The 15,033-nt window shown below is 38.4% G+C and overlaps 2 protein-coding genes across 5 annotated transcripts in view; both read right to left on the bottom strand.

Moving 5' to 3' along the window:
* The window catches only part of LOC120737674 (nuclear receptor coactivator 2-like), a 54,418-nt gene extending 46,066 nt beyond the window's left edge, over window positions 1–8,352 (bottom strand). For 2 of the 3 annotated variants that reach the window (XM_040038508.1, XM_040038511.1), the window contains exon 1: window positions 8,216–8,352. The gene's annotated coding sequence lies outside the window, so the exon portion shown is untranslated. The remainder of the gene's footprint in view (window positions 1–8,215) is intronic. The other variant, XM_040038512.1, reaches the window with a different exon arrangement.
* A 1,562-nt stretch (window positions 8,353–9,914) lies between these two features.
* lactb2 (lactamase, beta 2) lies at window positions 9,915–14,306 on the bottom strand. 2 transcript variants are annotated; one of them, XM_040038517.1, is made up of 7 exons: window positions 14,083–14,306; window positions 13,432–13,559; window positions 13,080–13,200; window positions 12,636–12,814; window positions 11,934–12,082; window positions 11,379–11,466; window positions 9,915–10,798 (listed from the first exon to the last, which is right to left on the bottom strand). In XM_040038517.1, the coding sequence occupies exons 1-7, from the start codon at window positions 14,202–14,204 to the stop codon at window positions 10,755–10,757; spliced, it is 831 nt and encodes a 276-aa protein (XP_039894451.1). In that variant the 5' UTR covers window positions 14,205–14,306; the 3' UTR covers window positions 9,915–10,754. The 2 variants fall into 2 exon arrangements, with proteins under 2 accessions (XP_039894451.1, XP_039894450.1); XM_040038516.1 differs by having other exon boundaries at window positions 13,399–13,559; window positions 14,083–14,305.
* Window positions 14,307–15,033: the final 727 nt, after the last annotated feature.

Raw genomic sequence — 15,033 nt, 5'->3', positions numbered from 1 at the left:
ATGGTTTGCACATAGGAAGGCAAGTTAGCTTTGCAGCCTGCTCCTCAGCTGAGTGGCAACATGCTGGTTTATTGCTTTGTTTAAGCACTTTAATCTGGTATATGTATCCCTTATATGCAACAGACGTTTACTGTAAAACTAAGACTTTCTGCCACGACAACACAACAGCTGAGAGAGTGTGAATTCAAAGCCAGAAACTCAAATCATGTGAGGCTGCATGCTGCGCTTTCATAGCCAGCTGCAGTCTTCAGTGTTTATAAAAAAAATGAAAAAAAAAATGACTGTAAATGTATCTGCCAGAAGGTGTCTTGATACTTGCTAGTTTTAAAATTTGACTTTCACTGTCTCACTGTAGCATATGTGGTTTAAGCAAGTCAAACTGAAGACTTTTAAGACTTTTTTCTGCCACTTTAAATACCACTTTCAAATTAAATCTAAGAGTAAACTTGTGATGGAAAACTGTGTTTAGAAGGACAAATCTTTCCACATTTATTAGTTCAAATTACAGTATTCATTTGGATTTAGGCATATTTCCCAAATTAGTCAATAATGAATCTAAGAAAATAAAAATAGAAACATAAATCTTGCCTGAGATGCTATTCATTCATCCCAAGTTTGAAAGAGCCTCAACAAAAGTGTATTTTAAGTGGTAAACATTACCCATTGCGCTATTTGCTATTCTTAAATCAGTTGTCAAAACCACTGCAAAAAAACAGATTTAAAGGGTTAATTAAAGTACTGGCTTTTAAGCATAGTCCACAAATTTTCAATAGAGTTAATATCAGAGCTTTGGGAAGGCCATTCCAGAAGCCCAACATCAGCCTCCTTTATCCATTCCAAAACCAGTTCTTATGTGTTTGGGATCACTGTCCTATTGGAACACCGAAGTTTCCACCATCTAGCAGCTGATTTGAGGTAAAATTGATTAATTTTGAGCTAGTCCTCCTTCAGTATTGCATCCCTTTTGTGCAATGTATCATTGGAAGATTATTTGGCTTGTCCATGTACAGCTGCAGATGAAGTTGAAGGTGTTGATTTTGGAGCAGTGGTTTCTTTTTTTGCCCTGCACCCTCTCTACCCAGGCAGGTTTGAACCCTGCTGAATCCTAAAATGTTTCTGGACATCCTCCCTCTCATCTGAGGTCAACAGTTTAGGTCTTTTCCCCGACATCGGCAAAGTGGTGGCATATCAGAACAACTTGCATTTACGTAAATTATTTGAACCGATGATCCCGGAATCTGCGTTTGTTTAGAAGTGCTCCATTAGTCCTTCCCAGCTTGAATAAATCTACAGTTCTCCTTCTTAGAACCTCACTGAGTTCCTTAGACTTTCTCATTGTTCTATATTGGTTGAACCAGTGAGTTGTGTCAAACAAATGTTTTCTTATGCTGCCAAAGAGAAACTAGCAGTTGTAGTCAACTTAAAAGACATTAGAGAACCTTCAGCACAACTTATTAAAAATGTTTTATGTATGCATGTTTATATTTGAGCCCGTATGTGTACTTTTGACCATGTTTAAATCAGACAAAATCCAAAATAAATTTAAACTTGTGGACCCAATTCTAATTTTTAAAGTCGGCAAAGGAAAAAACTTGAAACAGACAAAGAACCGTTCAGAAAAATCATAAAAAGCCTCAAATTACCATCATGAATACATGTAAACCTCCACAACTGTGCCCTGGCTAACACTGTAGCTTACAGCACTTATAGCACTATGATAGCACTATGATATACCAACAACAAGGGGAAAGGGCTACATTTTTTCTGTCCAAGAAGATTAGTCATGGTCCTGTATGAACAGTGAAGCAGGTTTTTCTTGTAATCATTCCTTCCCTTCATACCATGAAGTGATTCCAAGATTTATCTGAAGCAAATATGAGGCTTTAGCAAGTATAAATCCAAGTATGCACAAATTAAAAAACAATAGTATTGGATGAGTCTAAAAGACTTCAGACAGCTCTGGCCTCCCTATCATTCAGATACATGACAAACAAAAAGATTTCATTTAAATTGTAGGCGGTCTGAGCTTACGTCAGGTTTTGATGTAATCATTTACAATACAAACTCTCTGCTCTAGAGCTGGTTGTAATTAACTAAATAATTCTTAATGCTTCTTAATGGTGTTGACCACACTGTCTCATAATCATGGCCACAGTCACAAGTATCATCTTATCATATGTCCAAGTACAGTAGAGTCTTTTAAAATTTTTCGAAGAAACACATTGGTGATTTATGATGACGATGACTGATCAAACTTTCCAGTCCATGAGTATTTTATTTTAGGTACACATACGGTAAATAAGGGAATATGAATGAAAGCCCCTCCTGTTGTTGTGTGCAGTCACCATGTCAAGAAATTACAAAATACTTGTGGTTTTTGCTGCAATCTATTCTTTGTCTGAATTTCGAATTAAGATCATATTTGAGTCATAAGCAACAGACATGTAGATCTGACTTGCTCCCCTAACAATAACAAGAATTTTTCAGCCGTTGCTCTGCATCTCCCAAGAACAGCTTTTCTTTGTACAACTATCCTTAACTTTCAGATGCTTCATAGCATGCCTTAGGTCTCATGGTTTTACTATAACCGCGAGAAAAAACAAACAAAAAACAAAACAAGTGTTTCCAGTATATCTATAATAAGTATGTATACTTTTTGCAAGAATAGCTACAAGTGCTTCGCCTTGGCTAGTATCTGAGCAATGATGTAAGTGTTGCTGTTGTTGTATTAGAGCTCCTCTCCTCAGTTCTCTCAGCTCCTGTCATTAGGATAAAATATGATCACATTTTAAAAATATGATTCAAATGTTTTGATGTATCTGAAACTTTAAGTCCTTTAAATCATAATCGTGGCAAATTATTAAACACATCTAGCCTTTAGAAGTATTAGCCTTTTAAAATAAACAGGTGGTAGACCAAAAAACTTTGAGTCTGTATTAAGCCGCATTGTGGTTGACACATTAGTCATTGTTCATTCAAACTGCGACACATGCTGACCCATGCATCAAAAATAGAATAGGAATAGAAAACGATTTTTCAGTGCAGGAGCACAGAAATTTCCAGATGGCACTGAGGGAAACTGTGGAAATAATTTAGTTGAGAAAGTTGAGATAGTCTACCAAAAACTGAAAAACCTCCATGATTGCTTTTTCAGTCCATCAGTGATGAAACAATTTTTAATTTTTTTTTATTTTTTGGAGTTGAGAAACTTTTCGTTTGGAAAATGGCTGGATCACACGTCAAATGCCACTATAAATGAGTAAAGGTGATGTCATAGTTCATGGAAGCCACAACCAGAAAGTTATGTAGGGATCATACTACATTATCTATCTGGAGATCTGCAAACACCACAGAGAAGGGTTATACTTTTATAGAAATTAGCCTCAAAGACGCATGGGTAATCGATAGTGCAGTCTCTTACATGAAAGCCCAAATGGTCCCAAAGGCAGGCACGTTAATGAACACTCATGTGAAAAATATAGTTTTCACAGGGCTCTATGCAGGCCTTGTACTTTAGGATTTAACATGCTAACTGACGCCTGCAGAGTCTAGGATGTAGCCCTTGTGTTTCTTGCAGTTTCTCTGAGCACTGGGGAAATTCCAGCATTGTGCTAAACCCCTAAAATGAAGCATATTTTATTAGCAGCATCTGGCTGCTATTTACCCTCTTAATTCATATGGAACCAGTAAGCATGGACCCAAAAGCATCCTTTTTTACATGACTTCTTGTCACTCAGGCCGAGGAAGGCCTTCATATGCTTGTCAGTGTGGAATCTACAATACCTGCATCAATCAGTGTTATGTCTATTGTCAGGGTGCTGCTGCTCCCATCGTGTATGCACTGTATCTGAATGTTGCAGAACAAAGCCATATCACTACATACTGCCAAATGCTGTAGAAGGAAAAGGAGACCTATTTTTCACTACAGCTCTCCAATCTGAAAAGTGCTCCATTTTGCACTGGTTTATATAGTACCCTTATCAAGGCTTTTCACTGTTTACATTAAGGTCAAATAAAATAATATGGTTGGACAAAAATAAATAAAAGGAGAACTTTGTTAAATAACCTACTGAATGTGTCAACAGAGATGATAAAAACCAGTGAATTGGCTAGCTGATATCATCTGATATTAGCTTATCGCAGATATAAAGTATTGGCGTATGTCACATCTAGCACGATAAGAAAGAACTAATTTAGAAACTGTGTAACAATTACAAAGATTGTACACAATAGGCTGCCTTAAACATTTTGCAATCTAAAGCATCGTCTCTTACTTATTCAAGAGAACTTAAAAAATGCGCATGAGCCAATACATCGTCTGACCTTTTAAACGCTCATATATGAAGTCTATTCTAAGACTCTTTTATGTTACTTCCTATTATTCAGTAATGTTTAAGGAGATAATTTGTATTCAAATCTGCAAGTCAATGCACTTTGATTTAGAAGTAAAACGTATGTTATCATCAGATACTGTAACAATATCCTGCAGATTCATTTTGCTGAGGGAATATTACAGTGATTATGGTTTTCAGGCACCACAGGAAGCTTTCAGGGGAGTCAGTGACATGGGTGTGTGTGTGTGTGTGTGTGTGTGTGTGTGTGTGTGTGTGTGTGTGTGTGTGTGTGTGTGGGTTAATTAGAGCACTTGGTCTCAGGAGGATCAGACCTGGAAGGCGACTGTCTCTGCTACGTGACAGAAAGCCAGGGGCAGAGTGTGTCTGATAAGTTGGTGGCAGAGAGAGGAGACAGACATAAACAAACACAGATAAGTCGACAAGCATGCACACACCCACACATACACCCCTTGGTAAATACTAGTAGATGTACAGATGAACCAGTTGTGCTGGTATTTAAATACCCCCCTAAATCATTCCCAAATTAACAATATCAGCTTGTGGGTGAGAAACACTGAAGGCAACGTTTGCTCTTAAGTAGATACGGAACCCAGTGCTCACCACCTGAATTTGCTACAGCTACAATTTTGGCATGTTTATTTTATAGTCTGTCACTACTTTCACGTCTATATCTGATTTAATTCACTCACAAAGACATTAAATTAGGACTAGATTTATTTTAAATCCAAGACCAGGATAACATCAGGGATTGATGGCTATGATTTAAATGTGTGAATCTATTTCCTTGCTGTCCCAGGATAAAACGTCATAGAAAACAAACTGAGGAGAAATGCACAGTCAAGCCTTGCCCTTCCTCCTTCTCCTGCTGCTGCCGTCATTGGTCAGGACATTATTTGAGCCCTCATGTGGTTTAGTGAATTCAAGCCACTAAGGATCCCTCATTGGGCAGGCTGCCAAATTTGTGTTAAGATCTTGGACTTAAGAACATTCCTGCACTTTGCTGCAGCACTATAAGGTAGTTTTGGCATTGAACATTGTATTGTAATGTATCAGAATTTAATCAGACAAGACACTACTCTGTAACTGTAATAAAAACGTTACAAAAACACAGAGCAAACAGATAGAGGTGAATCCCTGACTAAAACAAAGCATGCATAGTATTTTGTGCTGCCTAACTGTTTCTATGCATAAATAGCATAATGCCTCTTAACCCCTTAGAGAGAAAAAAAGGTACAAAAAGAAGGGTTAAACAGAACCTGAACACTTGGCCTACATGTTGCAATCCCTTTCAAAGTTCAGTTTGGGGTGCCGGGAAGAGCAAATAAGCCTAAAAGAGCCCAAAAAAAAAAATCATAAGCCCAGCCCTCAAAGATAACATTTCCAGAGGAATCAGATGGCACCTGTCACGTAGGCAAACTGACAGGTTTCCTGTAGTAAGATACCTGCACAATAGCAAACACAGAGAAACCAGCACAACAGCAAATAAAGACAAATTCTTATACCTGCATTTAAAAAGGCCCACCTCACTGCAAGACAATACGTTCTGAGCTGTGAGTGTTTCTTTGCAGCGTAAACCTGCACGACATGTTTTTGTCACAGCCGCACTCCTCATTCTATGCTGTCCTGTTAGCATACATACACATGCTATGTAGTCCAAAAAGGAGCAATCTGCTGAATATATAAGAGGGATGATTGTAATATCTCAAACTTGGCCACTCTAAAGTGCAAATCATTTGGCTTTTGCTTTGCAAATTGGCTTTTTAACAGCATACACATATAACAAAGGAAAAGCAAAAGTGAAAGCACTCTCGAGGATCATATGTCATGAAAAAAAGACGCAATTTGATGTAAATATCCCTCATTTCCTAAACGCCTGGTCTCAAATCACACAACGCCCTTCTTGACAAACCAGCAGACGTCCTCCCATCTTTACAGAGTATAGCCTGTTATGACTTTAAATACATTAAAAAAAAAAAATGATGACGATAATAATGTCAGTAGTTTCTATCCATCTACCAGTCTCTAATGGATTTTCACCTACGACTATTCCCACTGGACTAAAACGATAATATCACTTGAAATAACATGTTCTTTCAGATAATTAGCCTTTTTATTATTGTTTGCTTGCAGCTTCAAACCTGAAAAAAAAAAAAACACGTTCTGGAGAGATAAGCATCCCCTCACAACACAGTAGAGCTAGCTGATAAACTATGTCAAATTAGATGGAAGAAAAGGAAAAGACACTTGTTTTTTAATTATTAAAAATCTATTATTAACAGTCATTTAAACTGTGACATCATTCTACTAAATGCTGGAATTATACCATCATGAAATAACATAAGTTATGAACTACCTACAATTGTATCTTTAAACTGAATTAACAACAAAAACAGGGAAATTTTAATATATTGAAGAACACTAGCTCTCTGGACCTCTGATAGCATCCTATAGAGGTATCCCAGCAATTTTTTATGGGTTAAACATTTTTTCTTCTAACATTTCCATTATGGTCTTTGTTTATGGGTTAATTATAGTGAAATAAGTATTTGAGGGACTTGGGTACATGGCTGTGAACTGCTTCACTGTAGCTGATATGTTAGTTTCAGGCTTGAAACTTGAAACAAAAGCAGAAAATTTTATTTCCTGATGGCAGTTAGCTTTGACCACCACAACCAGCTGCTACTTGTACACACTTTAAAATGTATCTTGTGGGTTGACTTTGCTTTTAACAACTTGTTTTAATTTGGTAAAGTGCCACAAATTCTAAACAATTACTTAGCATGTATTAACAGAAGTGTTTTTATGAGAAAAGGACATAAAAGTTGTTTTATAAGAGTCTGAACATTAAACAAATATTAGATCTTTGTTCTGTATTTCCAAAAATAAAATAATTTATGTGGGCCCGCTGCAGAATTTCAGCCAATTTCTGTTCAATGGGATTAGTAATAGGAAGTGGAACAGCTCTTTTAGAGCGTCTCTGGTTTTACTTTGAAACTACAAACCGGAAGTGTACGATTGCGTTTGTTTTGCTTGACGCCTGAGTTGCTTGAGGAAGTCAAAGCGATATGAACCAGTGTGAGAATATCATAAAATGTTCACTGTTAAACAATTATATGTCTGTCTTAATCTGATAAACCCATCTGTGATCAACGAGGGTTTAATTATGGGTGGTTACATGAAACTTTAACAGGAGCAACAAGCGAGCACTGAACGCTTGTGGCTGCAGCGGAGGTTCACATAAACCAGCAGTTGTCGCTTCTCTCGATCAGGAAGAGGGGATTTAAACAGCTAACCGTTAAAAGTTAAACGGCGAAGTCCTGGTTGGGATATTTGTGCCGTTGTAACACGGTTGCTTAAACATCTTAAACAAACAGCAGAGCCAATCTGCGTTCACTTCTTCTGCCGAACATTTGAACCCTAGTCGTGGATTTGGCAGGTTACCAACGGAAATTAGCATTTTTATCCACCGAGCTAGTTTCGCCCGAAACCCCGTTTCAGTAGTGATAGCTGTCAATCAGCCGATTTGGCCGATAAACACAGCGAAGTATACTCGCCGTCAGACCCGGTTCGTGAACACGGATGAATGACCTGCGCGTTTAAATACTGGACGAACATAACGTTATTTCCTGTAATCAACTAATTAACCCTGTGGTATATTTTCACTACCCAATAAAAATGTAGAACCGCCATGAAGGAAAACAAAAAAACATGAAACAACAACAACAACAAATGCACATCATTTTAGTATAGAACTCGATTTAAATTAGTGGACACTTTGCACGAGCCCTTACGTTAATACGTGTTTTTGGAGGTGGGACTAACGGGAGAAGTGGGGGTCAAGAGAATGACGGGAAACTTACCTGAGAGTTTGGGAGACCGTGGGTGCCTGACGTGCGGGATGTCGTCGGGGAGATGTCGGTCAGCGGGACGGAGCGGCAGCGGCGTCCTGGACCGGAGCCGCCATGTTCATCTGGCTCAGAGGCTCCTCGGCTCGGCTGTTTATCTTTACCAGTAGACCCCCCTCCTCCGTCTCCACCGCCACCACCCCCACCTCCACTCATCTCATTACCACACGGCAGAGCTGGGTGTCTCTGCAGTTCGCCCTTTCTCAGCCTCACTCGTGCACGCAAACTCCCGTCAGCTAGTTATTCAAAGGGAAAACTGAACTAAAAGCCCTGAATGCAATTTTTATTTCTATTTTATTTGTGAGATAGTTTGTGACTTTTTGTTTTGTCAGTTCTGACTGCGATAAAAGAAAAGTAAACCACCAAAATAAGACACCCATATAAAGTCCCTTTTTTCTTTTTCGTTATGGAAACATTCACATTTATAGAACAAATGGTGAACGACGTATGATACTTTTAAAAACGCAGTTTCAGCAATATGTTGTATTACGTGTGCATTACAGTTTAACGCAGATGTGCAAATAATTAATTAAGACGTATTTATAAAGCGCATTTAAACAGCTGTATAAGACAACAGAAAGTTAATATAACCTAAATTACAAATTAATATAAAAAAATGGGGGTGGCCAAAATATAAAACAAGACAAAAACCGGCCGTCACAGTCATAGTCAACAGATTAGGAATTCCACCATCTTTGATGCAACTCAGAAAGTCCCATAATCCTAAAGTTTGAGACCAGAACAGGTGACATGAAGTAAGAGTTCTTGGAATTAAACAGCTGTAGTATTTTAATCTATAATTAGAACTTTGTTGACAGTGACTCACCAGGTATTGCAGTGCGAAATTATGAATAACTTGACTGAAATTTTAAAACTTTGCAAACAATCCAGTGAGCAAGATCGGTTCTTTCTTGCAGGCTGGTTCTGCCCCCCTTGTTTGACACTGCTGCTTCCAGATGTAGTATGTAGGGTGTAGTTAATAACTTACAAAATATTTTCCTGTAGTCTCTTAAATAAATGTTCTCCCTTTGCCAATACTTAGTGAATGCCAATGCTCATACAGTTCTAAGATTTAGACGCTCTGACAGTGGCCTATATATGTGAAAGTGTATTTCACAAATTAAACCTACAATTATATTTCTGTCCACAATACACCGTATAGGTGTTAGGTGTCCATCAAATGTCCTGCATTAGTTATGCACTGTAGTTTTTTTTTTAGTGTAAGGTGAGAGATTTTCAGTAAAGACACAACTGAATCCCAAATGAGCAAAATGTTGAAAAGGGAAACATGGAGGTCCATGTACATAATTCACTCACAGTTTAATTGTAACCTTTTTTTCACAGTATTCCAACGCATATTTACATATAATATTTTTTTAAAACAAGTTTCTAAAAAACTAGAACAATTATAATGCAAATTATTGTAACTGACCATGGTACGATGAATTTTGCCATAAAATTAAGAGATACTGCCACCTAGCGACTGACTGAAAATGTGTGCAGCATTTCCAGTACAAAGTTTAGAGATTCATTAACATGACTGAAAAGACAGACGGCTTAAAGTTCGCAAAGGGAGAAAACAGCTGGATATAAAATATAAATATATTTCTGTACACATCACTATTTAGATTTCTCATTGTGTCACGGTCAACAGTCTGGGAAAGCACCAAAATGTTTTATTTTCCCCAGTTCCCATTCCCATACACACACTTTATGCTTTATTTGGCAAATCTTTCTTAACAGAGTGCCTGCATAAAAAAATTCTATACCCAGAAACAGCTGAACAGTTAAGCAATGAATTTCCTTTTACCCACATGAAACCTTTCTTGAGATATTGCAATAACACACCTATGATAGGGAAGTGCCAGCCTCATAAATAACAACTCAATGACAAATGTTATGAGATTATTTACTTTCTGGGCTTCATTATATACAAAACTCAGTAAAATAAAGTACAGTACATTCATTTTATACTGTATAAATCCTACTCATCCCACTTACATGACAAGAAAGTATTGTTAAATGGAAGACAATGCTGACAATTATTTTTAAATCAACACAAAAAGCTCACTTTAACAGCCTCAACTCAAAAAAAGAAGACATAGAAGCAGTTAAGTAGTTTTAATTAGGGGGGGGGAGAGAGAGGGGAAGTGTAGCACTCTGATCACACTTCAGGATGAGGTTCATTCTTCATGCGGCCACAGGCGGCTGACCTTGAGGCAAATTTTAGCCTTGTTTAACTATAACACAGGCTGCAGCTCAGTCCTGGTGAGTCCCTTTGTTTTCTGTGCCTTGTGTGTTTTGAGTTGTGAAATATCTGAAGCAACTGGTGTGACTAATACAACAGATTTTTCCTCTAGAACATTTCTCAATCAGCACTGGTGTACAGCACAAACATAGCGCTGAAAGCAATCATCTCGCATTCAAAAATCATTAGCTGTTGATCTTGAAAATCCCAGCCCAACGCTCCATTTCATCTCACTGTCAGTGGACGTCACAGATTACTCTTCCATTCACTGCTCTGTGAAGATTCGTTCACTGCGGGAAAGAAAGGTTTACATTTGTGTCACAGCCAAATTTTCTAAATGACAGCAGCACAGTTATAATTAACCTGCAGTCCTAAAGTATAGTAACTAAAACTACCAACTCACAGTCGTATACCTCTGCTCACCATGCATGTTGAAGTTTACAACCTGTCTATTCAGACTCATCTGTTACAGGACAGAAATTGGTTTCATGAGGTCACAGTTACCTTGAACTTTGACCACCGATTTCTTATCAGTTCATCTACGAGTCTAAGAGAACACGTATCTCTGATATAATCATGTTCCTCCCTCCCTAGATATTCCTGATATATCACGTTCGAAAGAATAGGATGGATGTGAAGTCACAAAGACTTTGATCTTTGGTCACCAAAATCTAATCAGGCCTTCTTTGAGTCCAAGCAAACCTTTGTACCAAATGAGCAGAAATTTCCCAGCAGCAACAAAGAGCTGCTGCCAGAGCTGAGGCATTAAAAAAAACAACATGGTGAGATACGTCTATTTTGTTGGATCATATTTGAATCATTGCAGTATCTGCTGGAACTTATTTGTAAAGGAAGTAAATGAGACCATACCCAGACTGATTCTGCCTTCTTTCTCCAGCTTCTTTAAGTGATGAACCAGGTTCACATTAGCTGCTTGGTGCAGGTGTTTAGGTGTGTCCTGAGAGAAAAGCAACACAAGTTTCAGTGTCATTTTTTTGTGATCCAGCCTCAAAACAGATGAGTCTGTATGGGATCAGGTCAAGGTCAAAGTCAATTGTATAGCACATGCTAAACCACCAGAGCTGAGAAAAGTGCTTCACAGGCAGCCATTAATAAAACAGAAACATTTCAAGAAACCGTTTAATTCTGCATTTAATTCCGAGTTATTATTAACCTCTCTCTTTTTAAGTCTATATCTTGTAATATTGACGATCATCTGATTAGCAGACACAAATGCTCTGCAATGAGTGTGAACATCGACAAGATCAGACAAGTACAGCAGTGCCAGCCCATTTAGAATGTAATCAGAAGGGATTAGATTGCTTCCATGGTCAAAGATGGTAGAATTACTGGTAAAAGTCTACCCAGTCTACCTTTGACAACAAGCTGTAAACAGCATCAAAGGAAAAGAAGGTTTTTCCTGACCTTGTACACAATCTTGACAAGCTCCATGGAACTGAAAGGCTTTCCTGCTCCATCCTGAATGGCTGCCAGGATCTGTTGTTCTCTTTGGTCCCGGTGACTGATGTAGTGTCTGATCTTAGAGCCAGCATCCTGAACCACAGGTCCGTGGCCTGCACAGAGAACAGCAGCAGCAAGCTTTTTCTCCAGTCATCGGAAAGACTTTGTTAAATGAATGCACGTCAGAGAGGCAGAACTCAAAGAAGCACAGCCGGTAGCTCTGAAACAAGTAAAGTCGATCAACGGACAATTTATTGGCAGCTATTTTGAAAATAAGGTAAATATTCACTGGTTTAAAAATAAAAAAAGAATTATTCGAGGCGTTTCTGTGAGTGAATAGGTGCGGATCTTAGAAGTGGAAGTCATAGAGTAACTTATAACAATGTCATGAAACACTCCTCGCAATAAATATGGAAAAACAATTCACCATTATCTAATATAATGGAGACGATGATCTGTGATACAGCATGGGGTCTGCAGAATGGTGTATCAAACTAGACTTACCTACATTTTTTTATTAAAATATACATTTCTCACTGGTGTAGTGATGATGTACCACAAGATTGTGTGATTGTGTGCAAACAGGTTGAGGGGGGAAAAAACATTATCCAGAGGGTTTTTTACGAAATAAAACAGAGGGCCAAGCATCAGCGTATCCTTGCTCACCAGGGTAGATGAGGTCAGCCTCCGAGTCCAGCAGGATTTGCAGAGATTTCATGTAGTCGTAGAGGTCTTCAAACACGGCCGTGCCCTCGCCCAGGATGCAGTCTCCAGAGAAGATAGCCCGCTCCTCCTCCAGCACCAAGGCCATGTGGTCATCAGTATGGCCCGGAGTGAAAAGCACTCTGGGAAAAAGAAATGGCTCTCTGCTCAATTGTCTGATTGTAGATTCAGACAAAAGCCATGTCAGTGTGCAGAATGATAATAACCATAGCTAAAGGAATATTAACAAATTTTATTTTTTGTTGGTACTGCAGCAGATTTCATGATATTGGTTTGTACATTTTCACCCTGAAAAAGTCTTTGAGTTATTGTTCTTCTGTGTATATTATGACAGATGTATTTTTAATGCTCTTTTATAAATTCACAACGTGTAAAAACTGAACTGACTTGAGTGTGGCTCCCTCCGTCTCAACAACATCTCCATCTTTTAGGTAATTGTAGTCTTTGCTTCCTGCTGTCTCTCTTGCTTTGTTGGAGCGAGGCAGTTTGCTGACTCGGACCTCAGAACCTGCAAGATAAAAAAAAAACCCTAAGAAATGAATACTGACTCACTGAGTCTTCTAAGCCGAAAAAGTACTGGCAGTTTTTGATTCACTAAACTAATAACAGATTTTTCATTAGAAGGTGGCTTTTAGCTAGATTTCACGAATACAGTAATGATGAACGGTGAAGTAACCCAACTATGCCCACACATTCAGGGGCTCACCAGTTATGTCCCTGCAGATATCTTCTACTCCACCTGTGTGGTCGTGATGCCAGTGTGTGACGATGATCTCCTGGATGCTGGTGCTGAACTGCTTCAGTGCCTGTTTCAGGCTGCTGATGTATTCAGGCACAGCAGGTTCCCCCGTGTCTATCAGCACCCGTCTGGAATATAATTGCTCATTATATATTCACCCAAAGGGTTTTAAAGGTAACTATGCATATTCATATATTCCAACTCTACCGATGAGTACTCCATTGTTCTGTCTTATAGTTGGCTATTGTTTAATAGCTGTTTTATTCACATTACAGAGAACTAAGCGCTCCTTTTCACTGCAAATGTAGTCTACTATTTTTGTTAAATATTACTCCAAACTATTATTATTTATTATATTGAGTATATGCCAAAGAAACAAAAAGACCCTGGCAATTAATTTCACACTTTCAGCTTTGTTCCATCTGTCACCTTTATTATCCAGAAGCGCGAAAATGCTCAAGTTAAAAGATTTTAAATGGAATTTGGCATTAGCGCCCATTTCTACAAGCTAAGAAATTGCACGGAAAAGGAGTGTCAAGTTTTTGGCCAGCTAGTCCCTTTCAAATACACATGAGCTAAACAGACAACACATTTACTCATGTTTCCTTTTGGGAAAATGATAAACGTCACTACTGGCTCGACTAGAGTCACCTTTTGCCCGTGCCGACCAGGTAAGTGTTGGTTCCCTGCAGAGTCATCGGTCCCGGGTTACAGCCCAAAACCCGAACCACTCTAGCAGACAACTGCTCTATGCGAGGAATAATGGCGCTCATAGCTCCAGCTGGCGTGAAGTTATCAACAGTACAAAATAACAAAACATACAGAAGTAAAAGTTCAGGAGAATCTCATACAGGATATAAAACTTGTTTACTTCCTGTACGTACTAAGGAAGATTTCAAAATAAAAGTCTTGAGCTCGCTCATCCGCGTCAGTGTTTTGACACGATCCTCTATCACCCATTTTAAATGTGTCACTTAAAGCTTGCTTTCAGTACTGCTGTGCCTTTTATCTTATGTTCTTTTTCACATTATTATTGTCACTTTATTTCATGCTGTACTTTACAGTATATCTTTTCAATTCGAAACTGACTGGGTAAACCTATCGCATCTTTACATCTCCCACCACATCTGACTGACTCACATTTTCACACGTGTACTTTTGATAGGCATGTGTGGATTGTGGGGGAAAAGGTTTCTGTGGTTTTACTGCTCTTTGTTGTCTTTGTTGTTAATGTCTTTGTCACTACACAGCATTTTCGTGTCACTTTCTTAGATATTTTGCAGGTTAAAACAAGGACCTTCTTTTCTTTGGGTCAGTACTGCTTGAGCCCATTCAACAAACAACCCATGTATATTAGTGCCATATATGAACATAACCCAGTTCTATATAATTCGAATTATTTTATAGGAGAAAAATAATGACAGCTCCAAAAATCCTGGTAAAGACTAAACCGGTCTTTTACAAGCAATAGTACAAACCAAACACTAGATGGGGCCATTGTCCAGTTTGAGTCACCTCATACCCAGGCTGGCACATTGTGAATATATAATTAAAAATCCAAGATTATCAGTGTTTGTCAGACTGAGTATTATTAAGGATAAT

Source organism: Simochromis diagramma, unplaced genomic scaffold, assembly GCF_900408965.1.
Source record: "Simochromis diagramma unplaced genomic scaffold, fSimDia1.1 OVJJ01000247.1, whole genome shotgun sequence".
Classification (NCBI taxonomy): Eukaryota; Metazoa; Chordata; class Actinopteri; order Cichliformes; family Cichlidae; genus Simochromis; species Simochromis diagramma.
Note: the sequence above shows the minus strand (reverse complement) of the source record. Positions and strands in the feature narration are given on the sequence as shown.